Here is a 27,197-nt window from a genome sequence, read left to right on the forward strand (position 1 = left end):
AATGAGTTAATGTGTTCGTAAGAAAACCAGCTAGTTACCAAATATGTATGATATTCGTAACCACTATTTATATTGCTCTGAGGGGCAGAGGGACTTGCCTGAAGTCACATGGCTAGTAAGTGGCAGAACCCAGGCTGTCTGATTCCAGAACCCCTATTCCCAAGCATTATGAAAGCCTTAGAAAATTAATATCAGGGCCAGGCGCGGCGGCTCATGCCTGTAATCCTAGCACTTTGGGAGGCTGAGGCGGGCAGATTGCCTGAGCTCAGTAGGTTGAGACCAGCCTGTCTAACATGGTGAAACCCTATCTCTACTAAACATACAAAAAAAATTAGCTGGGTGTGGTGGTGGGCACCTGTAATCCCAGCTACTCAGGAGGCTGAGGCAGGAGAAATGCTTGAACCCGAGAGGCGGAGGTTGCAGTGTGCCAAGACAGCACCACTGCATTCTAGCCTGGGCAACAGAGTGAGACTCTTGTCTAAAAAAAAAAAAAAAAAAAGTTCGGAGTTAAAAAGCATGTTCCAACCACCTCTCTTTCAGACTAAAAGGGGAGATGGCCAATCTCCAAGATCAGGAAACACCCCTGTCCCATTGGAGAGTCACTCTGACAGTCCACCAGAAAAAGGCCTCTGATCCCATCGGCCACCTCAGTGGCCTTTGGTTGCACAATTAGAATTAAGACAGGAGCAGGCCCTGAAAGCAGATGGGTGATGGGGGTCACTGCTTGTTCTGTCCTGACCACTCTCTCCCTTTCCTAGAAGGCTGCAGATCCCTGGGCCAGTTGGAATTTCCTCTCCCGGAAGCTGGCCACCCAGCCTCACCCGCCCACCCACTCCTGGGGTGCCCTGTACCCAGTGTGCCACCTGCAGCAGAGCCCGTCCCCCATCTTCAGACACCCACCTCGGAGCCCCAGACAGTAGCCCGTGCGTGCCCTCAGAGCGCCAAACCTCCCAGCGGTTCTAAGTCAGGTCTGCGCACGGGCTCCAGCTGCAGGCACACTGCAAGGAGCAAGGCTGCCCGCAGGCCTAGCCACCCCAAGCAGCCACGTGTCCAGCGCCCACGCCCTCGCCGCCGCCGTCGCCGCCGCACTAATGGCTGGGTTCCTGTTGGGGCTGCCTGTGAGAAGGCTGTGTATGTCTTGGTAAGCGCCAGCTCTTAGCTGATAACGAGAGGGAGGGAGGCAGTGGGGACACATGACCTGCAGTGAGGTAGGTGCTAGAAGCACCTGGTTCTAGCTACTCTGAGAGCTGGCAAGGGACTCCAGTTTACTTGTACCCCAGAAACCAGTCATGCTGGCCCACCAGCTTGCTTCCCTAGCCCCCTACTGATCCTGTACCAGACAGCCCAGGGAGGTCAGGAGACACACAGTCATAGCTGGTGGCTGCCATCTCGGTGAGTGTCTTCCCCTCTCCTCCCCGCTCACTCTGTCCCTTACACCCTGGATTGTAAAATGGAGGACTTTCAATGGAGAACTTTTCTGGATAAGTCTATATAGGGGAAGTTGGAATGAGCAGAGCAAATTAGTGATACAGAGAACATCTCAGATGATGAAAAGAGGCCAAGTGCAGTGGCTCACATCTGTAATCCCAGTACTTTAGGTGGTGGAGGTGGCAAGATTGTATGAGGCCAGGAGTTCGAGACGAGCCTGAGCAACATAGACCTCATCTCTACAAAGTAAAAACATTAGTTAGCCAGGCATGGTGGTGTGCACCGGGAGGCTGAAGTGGGAGGATTGCTTAGGTTCAGGAGTTGAAGGCTGCAGTGAGCTGATTGCACCACTGCACTCCAGTCTGGGTGACAGAGTGAGACCCTGGCTTTTAAAAGTAATTAATTAAAAATAAAAAGAATATCAACTAAAATTTAATGAGGCTGGGCAAGGTGGCTCATGCATATAATCCCAGAGCTTTCAGAGGCTGATGCTGGAGGATTGTTTGAGCTCAGGAGTTCAAGACCAACCTGGGCAACATAGCAAGATCCTGTCTCTACAGAAAAAAAAATTTTTTTAATTAGCCAAGCACGGTAGCATGCATCTGTAGTCCCAGCTACTTGAGAGACTGAGGCAAGAGGATCACTTGAGTCCAGGAGGTTGAGGCTGCAGTGAACTACGATTGCACCACTGCATTCTAGCCTGGGTGACAGAGTGAGACCCTGTCTCTAAAAATAAATAAATAAATAAATAAATAAATAAATAAATAAATAAAATTTATTGAGCACTTCTTAGATGCTAGAACTGAGCTAAGCACTTTGTGAGTATTATGCCCTTTAATCCTCACCACTACCCTATGTGGTATATCCCATCTTCCTATAATTAATCCCATTTTACAGATGTGGAAGCCGAGGCTTAGCAATACTTTAAATAATTTGTCAAAGGCTGTGCCCCTTATAACAGTGGTTTGAGGGTTCGGACTGAGACTTGTTCCATTAGGAAGCATGAGCACTTACTCAGCACTAGGGGGCTTGGAGTGAGAGTCAGCTGTCAAGGGTATGGTGGTCAGAGCTCAGCCCCAGAAGCTTCAGGCCACTTTTCCACCCCTGTTCCCTTTTTTCATCCTTTCTCCAACCATGAGAATTCCCCAGCCCCATCCAAAAAAGGATAGTGGTTTGACTACCTTGAGGAAATCATGGAAAGGATGTCACTCCCTCTCTCTGTCCTTACTCTGAGTGTGGCCCTGCAAGCCTATTTGTGTCATTGGTTTGTTGCCTAGGATGAGCCGGAACCAGCCATCCGAAAGAGCTACCAGGCGGTAGAGCGGCATGGGGAGACAATCCGAGTCCGGGACACTGTCCTTCTCAAGTCAGGCCCACGAAAGACCTCCACACCTTATGTGGCCAAGATCTCTGCCCTCTGGGAGAACCCCGAGTCAGGTACCTCTCCCTGTGGCTGGGGACCCAAGGGGAAGCTGCCTTCAGCAGAACTGTAGGCCCCAGATTGGCCCCTGCCTGGAGTTTGACCTGGCATGAGTCTCCCCGTGTTCCTGGCACAGAGTCTGCCTTCCACTCGGCTGGGGTCTGTCTGCTGCCGAGGGCTGTGGGTGACCTTGTGGCTTGGGTTGGATCAGCTCATTAACCTTTCCAGCCAGCAGAGCCTGGGCACCTGTCCCCCCACCTCACCTGTCAGTGCCTTCTCCCCCTTCTCCCTCCATGCTTAACAGCATTCCAGGCCTCTGAATGCTTGGCCTGGGGCAGGGGACATGGGTTGCCGGAGCCTGCAGTATTGAGGTTGGATGAACCTCCAGGGCAGCCAGCCAACCTCTCTGCCTGTCTAAGTAACACAGGTTGCCAGTTCAAGCCATAACTACTGTGTTGTCCCCCCAGGAGAGCTGATGATGAGCCTCCTGTGGTATTACAGACCTGAGCACTTACAGGGAGGCCGCAGTCCCAGCATGCACGAGGTGAGCTGCCTGGCAGATGGGTCAGGGAGGGCAGGAGAGACAGAGGGAAAGGTTATGGCACTAAGACGTGGTAGGGGGAGGGCAGCCATGGGCTGTAGTCAAATCCCTGCGCTTGTCACTTTGGACTCCAGAGAACCTGGGAAAGGGCCCAGGATTTATTCTCTTTTCCCAACACTGCCCCAATTCATGTTTCAAAGGGAATAATAACCTTTGTCTTAAAAAGGGGAACAGAAAGGGAACCCTTGAGGTAGCAGGTGCCAGTGGGAGCAAGTGGATGTGTTCTCCTGGCAACAGGAAAGGTGAAGTGGAGCTGCATACCTGGTCACTTTTGGTATTTTCTGTAGTATGGGAGGGGAGGGGAGGAAAGACTCCTCCTAACACCCCATAGTCTCTCCACCAAGCTGTGTGCTAAACGAGGTGACTGCCATCTGTGTGTGCCCTGGGCTCACCTTTTATTTCACTTTCCCTTGCAGGGACTTTTCATCTAACTGGAAAGATGAAGAACATTTCCCCTCTCCTACGCTAGGCAGGGCCGGGGTTTGGGAGGTCAGTGACAATCAGGGGCTGGAGCAGATACCTGGCTATTCTGGAGAAGGAGGGGACCTAGAAGGGACTCAGGAGGAATGCCTGGAGGCAGTAGGTGAGGCATACTTAGGCTGAATTTCCAGGGAAGCTTGCTGGAGTCATCTCAGGTCAGCAGGCCCAGCAGAGGGGTTAATGTCTGCCTTGCTCTGGGAATGAGGTGCTTTCCAGCCCTGGTAGCAACCTCCACCTGTCTCCCTTTGAGCCCTTGCAGAATGAAGTCTTTGCATCGCGACATCAGGACCAGAACAGTGTAGCCTGCATTGAGGAGAAGTGCTATGTGCTGACTTTTGCTGAGTACTGCAGGTGAGTGGTTCCCTGCACCCTCTGGTTGGCCTCTTCCCTCAGGCTCCCCAGGCATATTTGGGGCTGCTTGGAATTCCCCGAGAGGATCTCATTCTGCTCTCTACCTGATCTTACTCACTGAGCCTAATCTCCCAGAACTTACTTCCTTATTGCCTGCCTCTACCATCTGATATTTTTTGGAAGAAAGAAGAAAAATTGTGTTGCCACACTGAGGTAGAATGGTTGGAGCAGAGTTGGGGGGTAACATTACTGCTCTTGGAAAAAATTCAGGTGAATTGGCAGGTGAATGGAGGGAGGCCCTGGCAAATGTGGTTCTCCAGTGACAGAGAAGATAGCCTGGTGGTTGGCAGAGCAGACATCACCCCTGGGATGGGTGGAGACAGCACCACCTCTTGGGGAGCTAGGATAGCCTAGCTCTCTGGGTAGGGTAGGGTAGGGTAGGGTAGGGTAGGGTAGGGTAGGGTAGGGTAGGATAGGGTAGGGTAGGGAAGGAATTGGTCTTCCTGCAAAAGTGGCTGGAGTAAAGACAGTGAATGGTATCTCTCTACAGGTTCTGTGCCATGGCCAAGCGCCGAGGTGAAGGCCTCCCCAGCCGAAAGACAGCACTGGTTCCCCCCTCTGCAGACTATTCCACCCCACCCCACCGCACAGTGCCAGAAGACACGGACCCTGAGCTGGTGTTCCTTTGCCGCCATGTCTATGACTTCCGCCATGGGCGCATCCTTAAGAACCCCCAGTAGCCTCCTCATACCCGTGCTGGGGCTACCCATGGGCAAGTGGGGCTCGGAGTAGGGGGCACTGCTTGAAGCACAGCACTTGGTTAGGGGGCCACAGAGGCCTAAGTTTGCTAGCCTGTGGTTTTCTTGGGGGGGAGGGCAGGGGCCCCTGTGGGTTCTGGGCTCCAGGGGAGGGAGCTGGGGAGGCCAGGGTATAAGAAAAGCATCAGAGCTCTCAGCTTGGCCCAAGGTACCTTCTGTGGTTCCCCTGGGTGGAGATTTCCGAAGAAGTAGTCTTCTCTGAGGCTGGGCCAAGCCTGAGGGAAATGGGGCCCTAGGAGGGTGGTGGCGGGAAGGAGGGACAAGGTCCTTCAGGAACCAGACCCAACAGGCCCTTCTGTAGCCTCCCCCGGGCCCTCAAAGGGGGAGTGGGGGCCAGCTTTACCTCACCCACTGTGACCCGTCGCTTCTCCTTCAGCCTGGGACCAGGCTTTCCTAGATCCCAGTACAGCTCTGAGCTTGTTCCTTTGAGGCATAGAGAGCCAGAGTCTGGCTTCCAGAGCATTGACTTCCTCTTCCTAGACTTGAGGCCTTTCTCTGGCTTTCCTCCTTTGCCCTGCAGTAGCAACTGGTGCTGGGACAAGTTGACCCACCTCTCACAGTCATGGGTGTGGCCCACTTGTGGGAGTCTCCTGTCCATCTCCCAGAGAGGGCCACCCATCGGGTCTGACTTCCCAGAAAGTTAACTGATCATTGTGGGGTTTGTCACGTCTGGGAGGGAAGATGAGTGCTGGGAGAGGGCTGGGGGCAGGGGGCAAGGAAAATTGCTACCTGATTTGTTGAAGATTTTTCCTCTTGCCTTACACATGGAGGTTCCAGGAAACCTCTTGCAGAACTTCACACATGATTCTTCAAGCCACACCCACCTGAAATCAAACCAAAGGAGTGCTGTGGCTCCTCTTGCCCTGCCACCCTTTTCCTAGTCTTTTGTAGATTGCACTAATTTACATCCCAGCAAGAATCAACACTGTATCAGTCCACAGACCTGCTGAGCTGCAGCCACTTGCTCTAGGAGCTAAGGACCTGCATTTTCAGTTTGTTCCTGTTGCCCAGAGGCCCTGTTCTCACCTCATGCTGCTCCCCAGAGTAGACTAAGAGGCTCAGTCCCCTGTTGTCCTTGTGGAGACTAGGCCTTGGCCCTGGCCCTGAGACTCTGAGGGGGCTGGAGCAGCCTGGTTATTTCCTATCTGTACCAAAGAGGAGTATGGTGGGAGAGGGAGTGGAGTGCAGTGTGGCTTGGGCCTGGCGCTGGGAACCTGCTAGCTGAGCACTTCCACAAGGGTATACCCCTGGGGGCAGGGGCTGGGGCTGAGAACTGCAGCCCTGGGTCTTCCCTTAGGGAGGAGGGGCAGACGAACCCAGCAGGCTGAGGAGGTGGCACTGGGTGAGGACAGCTGGGCAGGGCTGCAGAGGGAGGTGGAAATGAACCCTGAGGGCTCCCCCGACTTGCCCTGCCCTGTCCCTTAGTAGATGAGTTGCTCCTGATTGGTCATTGGGTTTGGGTGAGGCCTGGAGGCTTCAGAGGTGAATTTATGCTTGAGAAGCCTGATCTCAAACCTGAAGGAAAGGGACTTGGGTCTCCTTATATTGAATAAGCTGTTTGGAGGAAGGTGTCTGTCTGGGAGGATGGGGCAGTAAATGAGGTTGGCAGAGTGGCAGTGGGGGCTCTGCAGAGCCAGCCTTGGAGCCTGCTCATTCTGGGCCCTTGCTGCCAAGGAGCCCAGCCTCACCTAGCAGGAAAGGAGATCAAGGCCCTCCTCCAAGGAGGTAGGGTCTGCTGCCCCGAACTTAAATGCTTTTGAAATCTCTTAGATGTGGAAATATTTTTTCGAACCTGAAAATGCAGCTGGTAGAATTTCAATGGAAGCATAATCCATGTAAAATATATTTTAGTTGATATTTTGTAAAATGCACTTTTTGTGTGTGTTGATCCTGGTTTCCCAGATCTGTATTTCAGTGTTTACAAGGGAGGAAGGACCTTTCCTCACCTCCCTTTTGACAGAGATTAGGAGTTCTTCTTTAAGAAAAAAATAAATTTGAGAAATTGTATTGATTTAGAAAAGGATCATTTCCTGTGTGTCCTGTCATCTTTTGGTGTGTGAGTGTGGAGAGACCCACTATTCTTATTTCAGAGGTCCCTCTTAACCCCTGTGGCATGGATGCTCACTGAGGCCAATGAACAAAGAGGGCAGGGAAGCAGGGGGAAAAGAGAGTGAGGGAAGGAGACAGAGGGACTGGGAACTTGGAGTTGACTTCTTGATTTCATGGTGGCCACAGGTGCCTGCTTAGGTCTGTGTGAAATACTTCAGTTGCCAGCCCTCACCTGACCAGTGACCTGGAAATTAGTAGGTACATGGTAAAAATACCTTCTCATCACTGGCCTCATGCAGTGGCTCCTGCCTGTAATCCCAGTGCTTTGGGAGGCAGAGGCGGGAGGGTTACTTGAGCCTAGGAGTTTAAGACCAGCCTAGGCAACATAGACCATGTCTCTCGAAAAATTTAAAAATTAGCCCGGCATGTCAGTGCATGCCTATAGTCTCAGTCAGGAGGCTAAGGTAGGAGGATTGCTTGAGCCCAGGAGCCCGAGGCTGCAGTGAGCCGTGACCATACCACTGCAGCCTGGGTGACAGAGTGAGATCCTGTCTCAGAAAAGAAAAAAAAAAAAAAATCCCTCCTCATCACCTTGGGTAACTGGCCAGCACTGTCCTAGGGCCTCAGTGTCTTGCAGCTGGTGCTTCTTGCTTGCTGAGGAAATGAAGGCCACATCATGGGGCCAAGGGTCTGTGGCCAGCTGACCCCTGCTTCAGCCCAGCCCCCGTCCCAGCCTGGAAGCCTCAGTGTTGACCATGTTCCAGGTGGGGCAGCTCTAAGGCCATAGAGGTTCCTGGGAGCCACAGCACGGCCCCCACCCTCTTCTGCATTTTGCTAAGGCATGGTGCATGTGGGCAGGAACATTTTTTCAGAAGTTATTGGTGGCACAGACACCACGATGGATTTTTCTAGCTCTGCCTTCAGTGTGCTGTCCACAAGACTCCCTTGAGGCGAGTGGTAGCTTGTCCTTACCTTACAGACAAGAAATTGGTGTGGAGGTAAGTACCAGGCCCAAGGACTTCCCCTGCCTCACCCTGACTGCTAACACAGAAAACTACCCTGTAACACAGAAGGGAGCACACGTAGCCACATTATCAAAAAAAATCTTTAAAGGTCTAAGGCCTTTTTTTCCTCCTGGTTTAAAAAACATACTTACTGGAAAATATGATTTTAATAGAAAATCCTGTCACCAGAAATGTATACCTTTAGGATTATTGGAAACAAGGAGCAGTGTAGACAAGGCAGAACCTTCACACAAACTTTTGGTGCAGCAAATGACAGGTGGTAGGCTGCAGACGCACTGGGGCAATCAGATGTGGAGCGCCCGCCCTGGAGAGCTGGAAGGCTGCAAGGCTTTACCGTTCCTTCCCCTGGCTCATCCTGTGTGCTTTCCTGTTGCTGGGATTGCGGGGCCATCAGTGAGCCCTCTAGTATCACCTCATCCCTCAAGTCCCCTCACCCTTCTGAATTCATCTGATCACTGGTAGCTCCATTCTCCCACTGGTATCTTCTATTTTCCATCACCTGCTCTGTACAGTCTGCCCTCGAGTCAGCTGCTTCCTCCCTTCTAGCCATTCCATGATATGCTCCTTTAATCTCTGAAGGGCCGTGATCAGAAATTTAGGTTTTAGAATCAGAACCACCCATACTGAGTCACATCTTCCCTGAGCCTCTGTTACTTCAGCTGTACAAAGGGAATGTCCACACTAGCTCCCTGTCAGGGTGGCTGTAACAACTAAAGGAGATAATGAATACAAAACACTTATTGGGCGCTGTCCTCAATACACTAGGGCTCTAATATTCCTCTGCTGCTTCAGAGCCTTGCTGGCTCTCTGCAGGCAGCAAGCACGTAGCTGGACGAAGTCTGGCTACTGAGCCGGGTTCCCAGTGGGAAATGGTGGTTGCTGACATCCAAAGCACTTTGGGTCTGCTGTCCGCCCAAGTGACCAGTCTGGTGCCATGGAGCACACATTTAGCTCCAGGCAAGGAGACTGCGTGCTGTTTCCCTGCTGTCCTGTGCCCCCAGCTCCTCACCCTTCCAAATGTGTGTTGGCGACACCAGCAGCTGACGGACCAATGTGTCAGACCCTCCCCAGAGTGTCCAGTTATCCCACTGCCTCATGCCTAGTGAGGAGAAGGCAGAGGAGGGGAGACTCCGTTTCCAGACATTTCAGCATTACCCAGTGGACAAGCACTGTAGTCAGTCCCCAGGTATTGCTAAACACAAGGGTCACCATGGAGACACTGGTCAGTGTCTGACAGTCCTGCTTCTCCTTCCTGGAGTGGCCACGACCTGCGGGACGGAGGGAGGTAAGAGTGGCAGGGGGGAGCACACCGAGGACTCCGCTTCCAGCTGGAAAGACCAGCCTCCGGCATGTATGGACTCGGAGAGAGCGCTGCGCGCCTCCCTGCCTCCAGACCCGTTGCTGGAGTAAGGGCTAGGACAGGCCTGAGTTTGTGGCGAATCCCCCTTGTCCACTTCCCTAAGGACACACGCTGCACGAGAGCAACCTCGAGTCTTTTCTGCCTTCGAGGTCTCAGGAGCTTTTGTCCCCAAGCCCAGAGGACAGGGGTGGCCCTGACTCAGGCGCCCTCTTCCGGGTAGGGGTCCGCGTGCGCCCTCCCAAGCCCGCGCCCCGCAGGGGCGCCCGCCTCTCTCCCCGCCCCCGGCGTGGGCCCGCCCCCGCGCCTGTGTCACTGCGAGGCCGGGGGTGGAGAGCGGCCGGGCGGGACATCCGGCCCGGGTCCCTCGCCGCGCCCGCCGCCCGCCGCCCGCCGCCCGCTTCGGCGCCGCAGCCCGGGAGCCGGCCACCCCTACACGAGCCAGGGCTGTCCCCTGCCCTCCCCTCCCCAACTCCCTCCGGGCCCAGACCCTCCTCCCGCCCCAAGCCCGAGCCCGCCTCCCAGGCCGCCCTCGGATCGGCCGGGCCCGCGCAGGTCCCCATCCCGGGAGCACCATGTTCCCCCGCCCGCTGACCCCGCTGGCGGCCCCAAATGGCGCCGAGCCCCTGGGCCGGGCGCTGAGGCGGGCCCCTCTGGGCAGGGCCCGGGCGGGGCTGGGGGGGCCTCCCCTGCTGCTACCGTCCATGCTGATGTTCGCGGTGATTGTGGCCTCCAGCGGGCTGCTGCTCATGATCGAGCGGGGCATTCTGGCCGAGATGAAGCCCCTGCCCCTGCACCCGCCCGGCCGCGAGGGCGCAGCCTGGCGCGGGAAAGCCCCCAAGCCTGGGGGCCTGTCCCTGAGGGCTGGGGACGCGGACTTGCAAGTGCGGCAGGACGTCCGGAACAGGACCCTGCGGGCGGTGTGCGGACAGCCAGGCATGCCCCGGGACCCCTGGGACTTGCCGGTGGGGCAGCGGCGCACCCTGCTGCGCCACATCCTCGTAAGTGACCGTTACCGCTTCCTCTACTGCTACGTCCCCAAGGTGGCCTGCTCTAACTGGAAGCGGGTGATGAAGGTGCTGGCGGGCGTCCTGGACAGCGTGGACGTCCGCCTCAAGATGGACCACCGCAGTGACCTGGTGTTCCTGGCAGACCTGCGGCCTGAAGAGATTCGCTACCGCCTGCAGCACTACTTTAAGTTCCTGTTTGTGCGGGACCCCTTGGAACGCCTCCTCTCTGCCTACCGCAACAAGTTTGGCGAGATCCGAGAGTACCAACAACGCTATGGGGCTGAGATAGTGAGGCGGTACAGGGCTGGAGCGGGGCCCAGCCCTGCAGGCGACGATGTCACATTCCCCGAGTTTCTGAGATACCTGGTGGACGAGGACCCTGAGCGCATGAATGAGCATTGGATGCCCGTGTACCACCTGTGCCAGCCTTGTGCCGTGCACTATGACTTTGTGGGCTCCTATGAGAGGCTGGAGGCTGATGCCAATCAGGTGCTGGAGTGGGTACGGGCACCACCCCACGTCCGATTTCCAGCTCGCCAGGCCTGGTACCGGCCAGCCAGCCCCGAAAGCCTGCATTACCACTTGTGCAGTGCCCCCCGGGCCCTGCTGCAGGATGTGCTGCCTAAGTATATTCTGGACTTCTCCCTCTTTGCCTACCCACTGCCTAATGTCACCAAGGAGGCGTGTCAGCAGTGACCGTGGGTGTGGGGCCAGCAGCTGGTGGGGACTGGTTTCAACGCCAGCTTCCTGTGCTTCTGCCTGTCATTCAGAGAAACTCTGGCTCTGGGGCTTGGGGCTTCTCAGGATCCTGGATGGCAGAGACTGCCCTCAGAAGTTCCTTGTCCAGGGTGGGTACCCACAGTGACTCAGAGGACAGGGCTAGGCAGGAGACCTGCTGCTCCTCATTGGGCGGATCTCTTGGGGGGCAGACACCAGTTTGCCAATGAAGCAACATATCTGATCTAAAGATGCTCCAGACCCCAGGCTGCCAGGATTATGCAGTCCCCTTGGTCTACCTTAATTTAACCTGTGGCCAAACTCAGAGATGGTACCAGCCAGGGGCAAGCATGACCAGAGCCAGGGACCCTGTGGCTCTGATCTCCCATTTATCCACCCCATGTGCCTCAGGACTAGAGTGAGCAATCATACCTTATAAATGACTTTTGTGCCTTTCTGCTCCAGTCTCAAAATTTCCTACACCTGCCAGTACTTTCCATTTCTCCAAGGAAAGGAAAACCGAAGCAGGGTCCTTGCCTGGTAGCTCCAGGACCCAGCTCTGCAGGCACTCAAAGACCCCCTGTGCCCAGCCTCTTCCTTGAGTTCTCAGAACCTCCTCCCTAATTCTCCCTTCCTTCCCCACAAGGCCTTTGAGGTTGTGACTGTGGCTGGTATATCTGGCTGCCATTTTTCTGATGCATCTATTTAAAATTTGTACTTTTTGATAGAACCCTTGTAAGGGCTTTGTTTTCCTAATAGCTGACTTTTTAATAAAGCAGTTTTATATATAAGGTGAGCATTTCTGTGATTTCCCTTGGAGCTCCTGTGGGCCCAGCAGATCTCCTTGATGTCTGTCTTCCCATGTCAGGGGAGGCAGCCTGTAGATAGAGAAAGTAAGGTATAACTTGGTTGGGCTGGTCCAGTGGGCCGTTGCCATTCCATGGAGACTTTGGGGGCTTTCTAATAGGCTATACCAGATCACAGACTCAGATTCTGGGATGTCACCAAAGGGCAAGCCCAGTTAGGAATGGCCTCAGGTCCATAGCATACCTACATGGATTATTCCCTAAAAAAGTAGGTGGGTAGGAGATACGGGATCCTCCTCTTATTCAGTAAGAGTTGAATGAGAAGTTCCCCCAGAGCATTTTCTTTTTTTTGAGACAGAGTCTCGATCTGTCGCCCAGGCTGGAGTGCAGTAGCACCATCTTGGCTCACTGCAACCTCCACCTCCCCGGTTTGAGCGACTGCCTCAGCCTCCCAAGTAGCTGGGATGATTACAGGCACATGCCATCACACCTGGCTAATTTTTGTATTTTTAGTAGAGATGGGGTTTCGCAATGTTGGCCAGGCTGGTTTCGAACTCCTGACCTCAGGTGATCCGCCCACCTCGACCTCTCCAAAGTGCTAGGATTACAGGCGTGAGCCACCGCGCCTGGCCCCGGACCATTTTCAAATGAAAAAGAAAATTGTTGTGTGAGCAAGGAGATTTTTTTCTGGCACTACAAGGAAGGAAGGCAAGCAGGTTGAGTGAGGGTCAGGCTCTTGTTGACTTAGGTCCAGGGAAAGTTGTGGAAGGAATACAGTTGGAGCAGCAGAGGACAGACTTCAGTATGGCCCACTGCCCCCATTGGTCTCCAGGGATCCCAGGCCCATCAGGAGATGGGCCCAAGGGAGAGATGCAAGGCCAGAGCTGGCCCTTCTGTTAGCCCTATTTCACACATCCCCAGTGGGAACTGCTGTACTTTAGAGACCTGAGGCTATGGTAAGAGGTGGGGCCCAAGGAAGGGAGGCAGGGAGGGCCCCCTTGCAGGTGTTACCTGTCCCTAGCTTTGCTATTGATTGGACTTTGGAGAGGAAAACTAACACTATTTCCCATATTTGGTGTAGGGGGCTTCTATGGGCACTTATGGCTCCCCACTATGACTCATCAGGCCATGTTGCTTCCAGAAGGCCTTACCTGACCCCCTGTCTGGCTCAGATGTCCTTCTTCAGAGTCCCCTTGGCTCTGGGGACTTTCCCTAGACCGATCAAGTCCCAGCCCTATTCCTCACCAGCTGCCTATCTCCCAGAGCCTCTGTTTTCTCCAATGTGTCGTGGGAATAAAAACATGTAGATTGCTAGGAGAGGGGGGGATTAATGAAGACAAAATGAATAAAAGGGCCCATCCCTGCACCTGGCTCAATGGATGTTCTTTTGGATGCTGGTTGAACACCTGACCCCTCAGAGGCCTGTGGGGACAAGGGAGAAGCCAGGACACTGTGTCCGGCCCAGCATTGGATATCACTGCTACCTCTGGGCAGGGCCCCTTTGGCCTCTGGGTTTACTTCCTCTACCAATGAGTCAGTCCTTCTCTGAGCTTCCGACCCCTCAGGACCCCCCTACTGCATCCTCTTTTTCCTCCTTGCCTGGGACCTTTAGCGGCTCCAGAACTACAGCAGCTAATCAGTCCCCCTCACTGGGGCCTGCAGCACAAACCGGAGAACCTGGAGAACACTGGGGCCGGCTGCTGTACTCACCCCATTTAATCCTCACAACAGCTGCATGCTGGTGGGGTGATCCTGTTTTACAGACATGGGAACTGGCAGAGAGAGGATAAATAACCTGCCCAAAGTGTCCAACCCAGGTCTGTCTGCCTCCCAGATAGGAGGGAGGGAGGAAAGGAGGAAGGCTTATGGAAGGTAGGGGTAGAGAGAAGAAGGAATAGGAAAGCGAAGTTAGAGGAAGGGTAGGTGGGGTTGTAGTCAGGGGTATTTGCAAACATTCTCCTTCCTCAGTTCTTTCATTCATTTGCAAAGAACCCAATTGAGCCCAGCTGACTTTTTTTTTTTTTTTTTTTTTTTTTTTGAGACGGAGTCTCGCTCTGTCGCCCAGGCTGGAGTGCAGTGGTGCAATCTCGGCTCACTGCAAGCTCCGCCTCCCGGGTTCACGCCATTCTCCTGCCTCAGCCTCTCCGAGTAGCTGGGACTACAGGCGCCCGCCACCACGCCCGGCTAATTTTTTTTGTATTTTTAGTAGAGACGGGGTTTCACCGTGGTCTCGATCTCCTGACCTCGTGATCCGCCCACCTCGGCCTCCCAAAGTGCTGGGATTACAAGCGTGAGCCACCGCGACCGGCGAGCCCAGCTGACTTCTACCAGTTCCTGCCCTGGAGGAGTGGGAGACAGATAGTGTTCTTGATGTGGTTAATTGGCTACTCTCCTCCCAGGCAGAAAAGGGGTGCTGGGCCGTAGAGCATCCTGACAGCCACAACTGGAAACCTGTGGTGTGGGGAGGAGGGTGTGGAGAAAAGGAGAGGAGAGGGACAGGAGAGACAAATGCCACCTTCTGGGTCATTATTTTTCCTCTAGTCGGCTCCTGAGGAAAATAATTTCTCATCTAGCCTTCCTTTCAGGAAAACAGACTTCTTAAAAGAAGCTGCCAAGGAGGTTGACATAGAATTGTGGGGTCCAGCGGGCCCTAGTGGGGACTTGCTTTATGCTGGGTACTGGAGGCACTACCGGCTGTGGGTCACCGGGGCAGGGACGGGGGCATTCTCAGGACTGGACGCCTGGACTGTGTCTTCTGGGGATTCCTCCTTTTCTTTTTTTTTTCTTTCTTTCTTTCTTTTTTGAGATGGAGTCTCACTCTGTCACCCAGGCTGGAGTGCAGTGGCACAATCTCGGCTGACTGCAACCTCCACCTCCCGGGTTCAAGCAATTCTTGTGCCTCAGCCTCCCGAGTAGCTGGGACTACAGGCGCGCACCACCATGCCCGGCTAATTTTTGTATTTTTAGCAGAGACTGGGTTTTACCATATTGTCCAGGCTGGTCTCGAACTCATGACCTTGTGATCTGCCCGCCTCAGCCTCCCAAAGTGCTGGGATTACAGGCGTAAGCCACCGCATCTGGCGGATTCCTCCTCTTCATTGCTTCTGCTGTGGTTCCCTAACCTCTGGAGCCAAGCCCTACCCTACCGCCTGGCCCCTCAAAAGACAAGGGGCCCCTTTAGAACTGACTCCCCGGACAACCCAACCCAGGTCCCCTAGGCACAGGGGCAGTTAACTTCTCTCACAGCTGAGGCCTATGAGCAAAGGAAGGGGAGGAGCCCAAAGCAGGTTGGCCTTCCTGTCTCTATCCTGATTCCACTTCCAGGCTCCACTTCTTGTCCATCTCTCATCCCATCTGAAGCTACTGCCCAGAAACAACCTTAAATTTGGAGGCTCTTCCCGCTCCTCTTCCCACCCTCGCCTCTGCCACCACACCTCAGGAGCATCACACCACACAGGGCCCCTGCAGGACACAGTAAGGGTGAAGTGGGGCAGCTGACCCACCCACCTGGGCCAAGCTCCCAAGACCCTCTCAGGATGGATGTTTCTTTTCTTTTTCTTTCTTTCTTTCTTTTTTTTGAAACAGGGTCTTGCCCTGTTGCCCAGGCTAAAGTGCAGTCTTGCAATTATGACTCACTGCAGCCTCAACTTCCCAGGCTCAATGAATCCTCCCACCTCAGCCTCCTGAGTGGTTTGGACTACAGGTGTGCACCACTATGCCCAGCTAATTTTTTCTATTTTTTGTAGAGACAGGGTGTTGTCCAGGCTAGAAGGATCTTTGTTTTTGAACAAGCCCCTGCCTGGCTCTAAAAAGAGGAAGGCATTCTTTCTCTTCCTAAAGAGAAAGACTAATAATGAACAGTAACTACTGTGAACTGAGAGTACCCGTGCCGGTGCTTTACATGCGTCATCCTCTCCATTCTTACAACCCAGCAAGGTAAGTAACATTATTTCCATTTTCTAGATGAGGAAATTGAGCCTAAGTGACTTGCCCAAAGAGATGGCAGGGTTAGGATTAAAACTCAGCTCCAACTAAGGTTTTTCTTTTTCTATTTTTCTTTCTAACTTTTAGGTTCAGGGGATACATGTGCAGGTTTGTTCCATGGGTAAATTGTGTATTGCAGGGGTTTGGCATACAAATTATTTCATTGCCCAGGTAATGAGCATAGTACTGACTGGGTAGTTTTTGGATCCTCACTCTCCTCCCACCTTTCACCCTCAAGTGGTCCCAGTGTCCATTGTTTTCTTCTTTGCTGCCATGTATAATCAGTGTTTAGCTTCCACTTATAGGTGAGACCATGAAGTATTTGGTTTTCTGTTGCTGGTGTTAATTTGCTTAGGAAAATGGCCTCTAGCTCCATCCATGTTGCTGCAAAGGACATGATTTTGCTCTTTTTTGTGGCTGTGTAGTCTTCTGTGGTGTATATGTACCACATTTTCTTTACCCAATCCACTGTTGTCCATTTAAGGTTTGTTCCCCTCAAAATGAATATGCATTATAAACTACCCAGCTTATTGGATTTGTGATGTCCTCATGTTCCTTTTCTCTGATTCATGTCCCCTTCTCCAGCCCTCTTTCTCAACACTGCACAAATGATTCTGTTCACAAGTCTCTCCAGCTATTATAAAATCCCCTAGGTTTGCCTACCTGAAGATCAAGTTTCCAGTACTGTTGGACCCAGACCATGAATGTACTAGACTATTAGATCCTCTGAGAAGCAGATACAAAGACAGAATTAGATGTGCAAGAGATTTATCGGGGAAAACACCTGTGGAGGATAAAGGAGAAGGGAGGAGCAGGAGGCAGAAAGAGCCTACACTTGTGAAAGGAGAGAAGGAAGGAAGCATTGGGTAGGAGGAGTCTCAGATTACAGTGCAGCTCGAGAAAGTCTCTGTAAGGCCAGCAGAGAATCACGGGCAAACACTGCCTATTAGAGGGGCTCTCTGTGGGCAGAAATGGTGCAGCGTTAGCACCCCAGGCATGTTCAGGCGTTGGGTAGAAGCAGCCAGGGGAAACCTGAATATTGAGCCAGACAGAAAGGTGTGGCAGCTGGAGGCTCTCAGCCAGCTGCGCTTCTCCCAGCAAGTTCTCTTGAAGAACAAGCTGAGCAGTGCACCTCTGCGCAGACCTGGCATGTCTGCTGTGACTTATAGGTGTTGGCCCCCAGGGGTTTTGTTGACACAGTGACCTTTCGAACAACCAGAAAACAGCTGTGGGCCTAGCAAGAGCTCTAAGTGTCCTGGGAGTACTGAACTAAACTCTCTCCCATGGCCATCCCCTGGCTTTATAGCTGGACCACTGCCTCTGCCCTCCTCTTTTTTTTTTTTTTTTTTTTTTTTTTTGAGACTGTCTTGCTCTGTCGCCCAGGGTGGAGTGAAGTGGCATGATCTCGGCTCACTGCAATCTCCGCCTCCTAGGTTCCAGCATTTCTTGTGCCTCAGCCTCCCCAGTAGCTGGGACTACAGGCGTGTGCCACCATGCTCGGCTAATTTTTGTATTTTTAGTAGAGATGGGGTTTTGCCATGTTGGTCAGGCTGGTCTTGAACTCCTAACCTCAAGCGATCCACCCACCTTGGCCTCCCAAAGTGCTGGGATTACAGATGTGAGCCACCGCACCCAGCCTCTGCCCTTCATTTGAGCATGGAAGACATGCACCATCACTGTGCCGAAATGCTCATGCTATAATTTTCAGGACATTTTCTCTGCAATTTACCCAACTTGCTGCAGGTTTTGATTATGTTTGGTTTGTGTCTTTGTCGTTAATTGGTGGATATTGATGCTCACCTTTGTCTACTTTCCTCTCTCATAGGCTCACATGCTTAGCTGGGGTGGAGGGAGCAGATTCACCCAGAGGCCGAATCTAGATGCTAGTGTCACGGACCTTTCCGGGATATCATCCAGTCTTCCTCTCAATGTGATTATCTGGCTGGACTTAAACTCCAGGGGCAGCCTGAGAGGGAAGGGAAATTCCCTCAAAGAGAATGTGCAGGGACCTGCATGCATATGAATGCCAGATTTTCTGTAGCGTCCTTCTACTGAGCTCTTCAGCTCATCACTGCCTGATCCTTGCTTCAACAGAGGATTCATCTACAGAGGAGAACTCATAGAGGCAAAGGGAATCACAGGATCAGCCCTGATCTGTCACTGTGAGGGGACAAGGAAGACCAAGTTCAGGCAAGGTAATTTACTGCGCCCTGAACCCTCTAGCAGGAAAGCTGTGCCAGCCTCAGCCTTGGGGTAGGGCATTGGGGAGCAGAGAGAGATGAGGAGCTTCAAGGGTTCAGGAAGGAGGAGCCTGTGGTGCCATTCCTGCCAGTGGCCCAGCAGTGTCCCCAGACTTGGCTGGGCTGCTGCCTCACCGCTGGGTTGCAGATGGAGAAAAGCAGATATTCAGCCTCACAGTAGCCCAAAGAGCAGGAGCCCACCAAGCATCACCTGATTATTTTTCTGTTCTCAGTGCTGGAGAGATAGAGCTGCCTCTGTGACTCCCGCCAGAGCCCAGGGGCAGCAGAGTCCTCAGAATCCAAGCACCGCCGGGCGCGGTGGCTCATGCCTGTAATCCCAGCACTTTGGGAGGCCGAGGCGGGTGGATCACAAGGTCACAAGATCGAGACCAGCCTGACCGACATGGTGAAACCCCGTCTCTACTAAAAATAGAAAAATTAGCTGGGCTTGGTGGCGTGCGCCTGTAATCCCAGCTACTTGGGAGGCTGAGGCAGGAGAATTGCTTGAACCTGGGAAGTGGAGGTTGCAGTGAGCTGAGATCGTGCCACTGCACTCCAGCCTAGTGACGGAGTGAGACTCCATCTCAAGAAAAAAAAAAAAAAAAAAAAAGAATCCAAGCACCATGGCCAGAGGGGCCACCAGAGCAGAGAAGTCCACGGGAGGTGGAGATCAGGCTGGGCTCTTAATGTGCTGCTTAGAAGGGCCACAGGCTGCCTGGAGGAAGGCACTGGAAGCAGGCCCAAGAATAGTGGGGTTGGTTGGGTGGGGCCAGTCTTTCTGGTCGAGGAGCTAAGCAGAGTTGGGGGTCAGCTGACTCCTGGCAGCACAGGCATCCCTCTCTCCTCCATGAGAATTTATAATAAGCCTCTTCCATAGAAGCTGACAGACACAGTGGCAGGCCAGTCTCCTAGAAGTTCTGCTGCCTGGGTACAGATGTCCAGTAATAAAAGAGAACTGTTCTGACAGATGAAAGAGAATGAGCTGGTCTAACTATGGCAGGAAAGCCAGGAAGGAAAACACTAGACCCTGTGCAACTTTTGGGGAGGGGTCTTTGATTTTTGCCCACTGAGACTATCCTCAGCCCAGGTACCAACAGATAAAAAAATGACTAGATGGAGGACTGGGGGAGCGATGGCCACAGAGGAGGAAGAGAAAAGGAAGGAGACTCATAATTGCAGCTCAGATGCTGGCCCTCCCTGAGACCTTTCTCAGCTACTGACTAGTTAGCCCTTTCTTCCTCTGAAGTCCCATGGTTCCTAGTGCGTACTTCTAGGAGAGCTTTCAACCCATGCTGTTACTTGTCTATCCTACAAACTGAGGCTTTCCAAAGGCAAGAGCCAGGTCTTGTTCCTCTTTGTACTTGGTACATAGTAGTAGCAGGTGCTTGATAAATGTTGAATCAGTGGAGGGCCTGATGATTGATCGGATGGAGGGAGAGGTATGTGTGTAACACGTGTGAATGGAAGGACAGATGACCAGGTAGAAAAGTAGCTGGATGGATAAATGGATGAATGGAATGATGGATGAGAAGAGGAACTTCTGCAGGAAGAGAAATCACAAATCTCAATGGACATCTGGTGGTTGGCATATTGCCTCTTAAAATGAGACAACTGGAAGGAAGGAGAGATGTTCCACTAAAGAAGCAATAGCAGGGGCTTGGGGTCCAGGATGGAAGAAGTGGTCAAGGCAGGGCTGGGTTCTGGGCTTGGCCTCTGATGGTTGTTAGAGTCTCTTGCTTATAAAGGAGACAGAGCAAGCAGATTCTGGCATTCTGGTCCAGGCTCTGCCACAAGCTTCTGATGATCTCCAGCAAGTCCCTTCTCTGAGTCTCAGTCTTCTCACTGGTCACCTTCATCACCTTATGTGATCTTGCAGACCATATGAGGAAGGGAGTTTTGCACAGCATAAAACTCCACACACGGAAAAATGGAGTGCAGCAGTGGCATGACAGCTTAGGAGTCAGGAAGTCCTAGATTCAGATTCTTGCTCTGTTGCTCCGGCACTTATTGGCTGGGCCGACTGAGCAAGCCTTTAAACCTTCTGTTTCCTCACAAGTGAAATGAGCAAAATAATATCTATCTTGACGAATTGTTGTGAGATTTCAAAATAAGTCACAGAAAGTGCCTGACATTCAATAAATGGAAGCCAATATTACATACAATGGATTGATCAGGGCTGCTGTGTGTGCCTGTGCAGCTGATACCAGGACACAGGCTGGGTCTCCAGAGGAAGGAAGGAGCACCTCCTCATTCTCACAAAGGTACTATCTGCTCTCTGAATTCTGCACCTAGGGGGCTGCCTCCAACAGGGCTAGGATGGAAAGCATCATCTTCAGCTCTAATTCCTTACCTTCCACGGAGAAGTCTGAAGGCCAGACTCTGAACTTGGCTGATGACCTAATCTTGTTGGGCTCAGACATCTTCCTCCCACAGTGTGAAGATCATGATGCCGCCATCTGAGGCGGGGGAGCCCTCTGTATCTGGGAGTACTGTTCACACTCCTTAAAGAGCCAGGCAGAGTGGGAAGGCTCCAGCACCCAAAATCCTGCCACCATCCCATGCCAGAAGCCTGTCATTCCACCGTTCTATGGCATTGTTCTCTTGGTTTAGGAAATCATCCCCACGTATATGCAAAAGTCAACTCATCATAGTAAGGGGCCACCACTTGCTGATTACTTCTTTGTGCCAGACCTTGTGCTAAGAGGGGTCAGTACACTTTTTTCCTTTTCTTTATTTTGAAGATGCCCACTGAATTACTTTTTTTTTTTTTTTTTTTTTTGAGACGGAGTCTTGCTCTGTCCCCCAGGCTGGAGTGCAGTGGCGCGATCTCGGCTCACTGCAAGCTCTGCCTCCTGGGTTCACGCCATTCTCCTGCCTCAGCCTCCCGAGTAGCTGGGACTACAGGCACCCACCACCGCGCTCGGCTAATTTTTTGTATTTTTTTAGTAGAGACGGGGTTTCACCGTGTTAGCCAGGATGGTCTCGATCTCCTGACCTCGTGATCCGCCCGCCTCGGCCTCCCAAAGTGCTGGGATTACAGGCTTGAGCCACCGCGCCCGGCCTGAATTACTTTTATACCTATTTTATGACAGTGAACATCCACAACTTAGATTCACCGTTGAACATTTGCCATATTTCTTTTGTCTCTATGTGTGTATGGCAGGCTAAACCATTTGAGACTCCATTATAGACATCATGATGCTTCATCCCAAAAAACTTCTGCGTGTGTCTCCTAAGGAAAAGAACACTCTGCTATCTAACTGAATATCGTACTCAAAACTAAGGCATTTTACATTAATACAACAGTATTATATAAGTCCACATTCAAATTTTCCCAATTGCCTGAATAATGTGTGTTATGATTTAAAAAAAAATCCAAGAATTAGGCGGGGTGCGGTGGCTCATAACTGTAATCCCAACATTTGGGGAGGCCAAGGAGGGCAGATCACTTAAGGCCAGGAGATAGAGACCAGCCTGGGCAACTTAGTGACACCCCATCTCTTAAAGGAAAAAAAAAAATCAGCTTTCAATCAAGGGTCATGCACTACATTTTGTTGTCATGGCTTCTCAGCCTCTTCTAATCTAAAACAAGCCTTCATTTTATTATTATTATTTTTTGGTCTTTCATACCATTGCCATTTTGAAGCATTCAAATCTGCTGTTTGCAGAATATCCCTTAATTTAGATTTTCTGATGGCTTCCTCATGTCAGATTCCGGTGGACCTGCACATTTCATCCTCATAGTAACTCTGATAGGTTTTTTGACTTCATTTTATGGAAATGCGGGCTGAGGCTCAGAGAGGGCTGCCCCATAGCTATTAAGAGGCTGCCCTTGGACTGGATGCTGGTAGTTTGCTTTGTGCACTCATATCTCATGCAGCTGTAATGTCTTAGCAGATGGGTTCTTTTTATGATGGCTTCATTTATCAGCCCCCTTTAGCACCTTGAACAGCCCCTTTTAGCCACAAATGAGCAGCAGAGCTTGACAGGGTCTGGCTTGGGAGAAAGAAGGGTAATCCAGGGGAGAGGACACCTGCAACATACTATCTGCAGTGAGCCCTCGCCTCCACAGTCAGCCCTGTCTGGAACCCCTCCACCCCAAGTGGTCTTTTTAGGCTACCTTAGAAATAAGACTTTTTCTGCCCCTTCTAGACCTCCAGGGAAAGTGATGCATCACATCACACACACACACACACACACAACTTAGGATGTAACAATCCTCTGGGTACAGTCATCACTGAATTCTGTCCTGTTGCCTAGCAACCCTAGGACATTTCCGCCCTTTCCAGCCAGAGAGTGGGTGGAGGGGGCAACCACATGGCTGTCTGTTACCTTCTTACTCCGGGGGGTCTCCTCATGATCAGTTGCATAACGGCCACAGTGGTCCTTGCACTCTGGGGAGTTACCCTCCTACTCCCAGGGGATGAGCAATCTCTTTAAGGTCTTTCCTTCCTGGGCTGGGAGCCACACAAGTGTGCCATGGAATGTGCAGCTCCTCCCTGGGCAGAGTGCCTGAGAGCTAAGGGGAGGATGACACCTCCCCCTGCAGTGACTCTTTAAGAGAAAAGGGTAAAAGGAGAAAATCCAGGTAAGAACTTCATCATGCCAGGAGAGTTAAGCTTCTCATAGAATGGTTCCACAGATGTTCAGAGACCTGCTGGCCAGGAGTGCTGGGTTTGGGGCCTGGCCATGCTTCTCCGTGAAAGGAGAGAGATGTATGGTCCATATGCCTGGGCAGATCCTAATTATCCAAGCCACAGTTACTCTTGAATACATGTGTATTACTTTAACCATCTTATTTGGGTAAGGTGTAGGCCAAGCATCATTACCTGGGGTGTTCAGGACCCCTTAGGGGTCTGTGGACAGAATTCAGGGCATTGGTAAAGTTGGGGGAAAAGTTACCTATTTTCACTAAACTCTTCTGAAATATATAAAATATTTTATGAAATAGTAAAATCTGCGACTTTATAGAAATCATAGATATTTTTATATCACTTTACAGTTGTTGAAATGTCAATTATACTCACCACCACTTAGAAAGTATGGAAATTATTAAATCTGTTGCTAGATCCTTAACACGTTCATAGGTATAGTAGTCCCCCTCTGCCCACGAGGGAAATGGTTCCAACAGCCCCAGTGGAACTGTGACTAGTACCAAACCCTACGTATACTATGTTTTTTTCTATACATACATACATACATAACTATGATAAAGTTTAATTTATATATGAGACATGGTAAGAGACTGACAACTATAACCAATAATAAAATAGAGAAATTTATATATATATATATATATATATATTTTTTTTTTTTTGAGATGGAGTCTCTCTCTGTTGCCCAGGCTGGAGTGCAGTGGCGCAATCTTGGCTCACTGCAAGCTCCACCTCCCGGGTTCACGCCATTCTCCTGCCTCAGCCTCCCAAGTAGCTGGGACTACAGGTGCCCGCCACCACACCTTGCTAATTTTTTGTATTTTTAGTAGAGACGAGTTTCACCATGTTAGCCAGGATGGTCTCGATCTCCTGACCTCGTGATCCACCCACCTTGGTCTCCCAAAGTGCTGGGATTACAGGCATGAGCCACCATGCCCGGCCCCAGAGAAATTATATTGTAATAAAAGCTATATGAATGTAATATATCTCTCTTATTCTCAGAATATCTTATTGTACTGTATTCTTGTGTACTTTTCTTCTTGTGAAGAGAAAGGGACAGTGCGGGATGGTGCCAGGTTCCATCATGCTACTCAGAATGGTGTGCAATTTAAAATTTATGAATTGTTGGCCAGGCGCGGTGGCTCACGCCTGTAATCCCAGCACTTTGGGAGGCCGAGGCGGGCGGATCACGAGGTCAGGAGATTGAGACCACGGTGAAACCCCGTCTCTATTAAAAATACAAAAAATTAGCCAGACGTGGTGGCGGGTGCCTATAGTCCCAGCTACTCGGAGAGGCTGAGGCAGGAGAATGGCGTGAACCTGGGAGGCGGAGCTTGCAGTGAGCCAAGATTGCGCCACTGCACTCCAGCCTGGGCGACAGAGCGAGACTCCGTCTCAAAAAAAAAAAAAAAAATTTATGAATTGTTTATTTCTAGCATTTCCCACTTAATAGTTTTGGACCATGGTTGACTGCAAGTAACTGAAATTGCAGAAAGCAAAACCACAGATAAGGGGACGGGGAATGCTATACATATCAATATTGTATTATATAAAATATTTTTAATATCTTGATAACTCAATTTCAATATAATTAGTTTCATTTCAATATAATTAGTTTCATTTGCAATCTGATGTATTTTTTATGCAAAGCATTTTTCTGAGGCTTCACCAAACCACCAAAGGGGGCTGTGGTATAAAAAAAGGTTAAGAGCCTTGGGTTTAGGCTATGGAAGTTTTTGTCAAACGAGGACTCAAGGAAGTATTTTTGGAGTCTTCTAATTTTGAACTTTAAATATTGATAATAATTAAACAAATTATTATATAAAATTCCTGGTGGCCGGAATGACTGCCTTATACAGAGCACTGCCACTCCATTGCAGCTTCTGAGTTTACATTTACAACTGAGGTGGTGCCAAGCAGCTCCACCCAAATTGTTCCATTCTGATTAGGAAAAAAACAGGCTGAACTAATAAGTAATGGTGATGATATTTTAAAAATGGTGGAGAAGTTGAGCCCTTAGTAAAATGAAGTTGCTAAACTCAAAAAACCTGTACTCTAGCAGTCGGCACCACAGTCAGGTGGGTAGAATTCAGTTGCAGAAAACACAGTAGCATTTGCCATATGAAGTTAATGATGTTAATTTGAATTGTTTCTGTTGTAATTTTGTTTGAATTTGTAAGTTTTGGGTTTTTTTACTTAGCATATGTGTCCTTAGCTTCATGTTTGTGCTTGCTTGAGTACATGCCCAGAGATCTAGGCATTTTTTCTTATTCTTTAATTGGGGGTACTTTACTAACGCACGAGAAATGTTGCGCTCTGTTACTCACCGATAACTCTTTATGTTTTCCTCTTTATTTTTATTATTATTATTTTTTTGAGACAGAGTCTCGCTCTGTCGCCCAGGCTGGAGTGCAGTGGTGCGATCTTGGCTCACTGCAAGCTCCGCCTCCCAGGTTCACTCTGTTCTCCTGTCTCAGCCTCCCGAGTAGCTGGGACTACAGGTGCCTGCCACCACGCCCGACTAATTTTTTTGTATTTTTAGTAGAGATGGGGTTTCACCATGTTAGCCAGGATGGTCTCCATCTCCTGACCTCGTGATCCGCCCACCTCGGCCTCCCAAAGTGCTGGGATTACAGGTGTGAGCCATCACTCCCGGCCCATGTTTCCCTCTTTAGTTCACCCGTTTCTTTTGAATGACTGAGTTCAGGTCTCAGACATTAGAGTGACTTGATTTCCAAGTCTTCCCAGACACAGGATTAAGTAGCAAATTACCTAGTAATTTCTGGAGATGTCAAGTGTGTGATTCCTGGGTTTGTCCCAAGTCACTTTTCCACAGTATGAGAACAGAAGCATATTGGTGGTTTTATTACAGTAAGCCTTGTTGGACTGCTGTTTGAATTTCTCAAGGTACAGCTTCTCTGTCATGTAAGCACCAAGCATGAGGTGAAGGGACAACAATGTCATGCTGCCAAGGGGACAAGTTGGGCTGAACATGTTGTACATAAATATTCCCCTTTCCTAGTCTACTTCTGGGAAAGCATTTATGTTTTCTACAATTATATTCATATATATATATAAATATAATATATAAAATCTGTGTGTGTATATTATATATATATATATATATTTTTTTTTTGAGACAGAGTCTCGCTCTGTCGCCCAGGTTGGGAGTGCAGTGGCACGATCTCAGCTCGCTGCAAGCTCCACCTCCCGGGTTCAGGTCATTCTCCTGCCTCAGCCTCCCAAGTAGCTGGGACTACAGACGCCCACCACCACGCCCGGCTAATTTTTTGTATTTTTAGTAGAGATGGGGTTTCACTGTGTTAGCCAGGATGGTCTCAATCTCCTGACTTCATGATCCGCCTGCCTCAGCCTCCCAAAGTGCTGGGATTACAGGCATGAGCCACCGTGCCCAGCCGATATATTCTTTCTTAAATCTGTGGCCAGGCCTATAATTGTTATAATGAAAATTAGAAAACCTACAAAATGTCAGAGGATTAAACTTTAAAGTCTGTCTCAAAGGACTCACAAAGTAGTGATTCACTTTGACCCCCTCAAAGATCAAATATCAAGCAATTTACCAGTTAGTGTTTTTAAATGGTGTGTAGCCCTTATTGGACTCTAAGTGCCATTCAAGATGGCATTGTCATTCCCAGAACTGCAGACTCCTCTCTGTCCTGCTCCCCAGTTAATCCTTTGAACATCCCACCTGCTCACATTGCCCCTCCACAACATGGTAGCTTTTCCAATTGTTCTAGTGACCTCACTGTATGTTTCCGTGCTACTCAACAGCCTGTGGAGTGGCGGCCAGCCTTGGACAGTGCTCTAGTCCCATGGCTGTGCCCTTCTTTGGGGGCAGCTTCCTCTTGGCATTGCCCCCTCCCTGCCCTCAGGAGACACTCTCTTCTCTGCCATCTTCCTCTGTGGTGTCGTGTCCTTACTCAAAAATACAAGTCCGTGTACCACCACACCTGACTCCTTGATATCGGGTGGTTTCTCTTCTGTCGTTCCAGCTCTTGAAGTGTCTAGAAAGCTCAGTTTCACATTTCTTTTCTAGAAGAAACCTGGAAAATAAGTCTTCCAGGACCTGGCTGGAGGATACAGCTTGAGGAACATCACCCAGAACAGCATTAAAGGATGTTTCTTTTTTTTTTTCCCCCAAATCAATAGGTCTTTTATTGCATCATTTAAATATCACAAGTAGGTTTTAGGAGTCATCTGACATCTTGCTTCTGTAGCTGGACAACTCTTAGATC

At 50.7% G+C, this 27,197-nt stretch overlaps 2 protein-coding genes across 9 annotated transcripts in view; both read left to right on the top strand.

The window, feature by feature from the left end:
* BAHD1 (bromo adjacent homology domain containing 1) overlaps positions 1-7,121 on the top strand; it is a 28,496-nt gene extending 21,375 nt beyond the window's left edge. For 2 of the 8 annotated variants that reach the window (XM_063639098.1, XM_063639097.1), the window contains exons 3-7: positions 762-1,141; positions 2,706-2,865; positions 3,316-3,392; positions 4,180-4,280; positions 4,831-7,121. In XM_063639098.1, the coding sequence (XP_063495168.1) occupies positions 762-1,141; positions 2,706-2,865; positions 3,316-3,392; positions 4,180-4,280; positions 4,831-5,020 (908 nt within the window). In that variant the 3' untranslated portion in view covers positions 5,021-7,121. Of the gene's footprint in view, positions 1-758; positions 1,142-2,705; positions 2,866-3,315; positions 3,393-4,179; positions 4,281-4,830 lie in introns of all 8 variants that reach the window. The other 6 variants (XM_063639102.1, XM_063639101.1, XM_063639100.1 and 3 more) reach the window with 3 other exon arrangements.
* A 2,725-nt stretch (positions 7,122-9,846) lies between these two features.
* On the top strand, positions 9,847-12,047 carry CHST14 (carbohydrate sulfotransferase 14). The gene has a single exon (XM_055278727.2). It carries the CDS (start codon positions 10,105-10,107, stop codon positions 11,233-11,235), a length of 1,131 nt encoding a protein of 376 aa, XP_055134702.1. The 5' UTR covers positions 9,847-10,104; the 3' UTR covers positions 11,236-12,047.
* The last annotated feature ends 15,150 nt before the right edge of the window (positions 12,048-27,197 follow it).

This window comes from Symphalangus syndactylus, chromosome 5 (assembly GCF_028878055.3).
Source record: "Symphalangus syndactylus isolate Jambi chromosome 5, NHGRI_mSymSyn1-v2.1_pri, whole genome shotgun sequence".
Taxonomy (NCBI): domain Eukaryota; kingdom Metazoa; phylum Chordata; class Mammalia; order Primates; family Hylobatidae; genus Symphalangus; species Symphalangus syndactylus.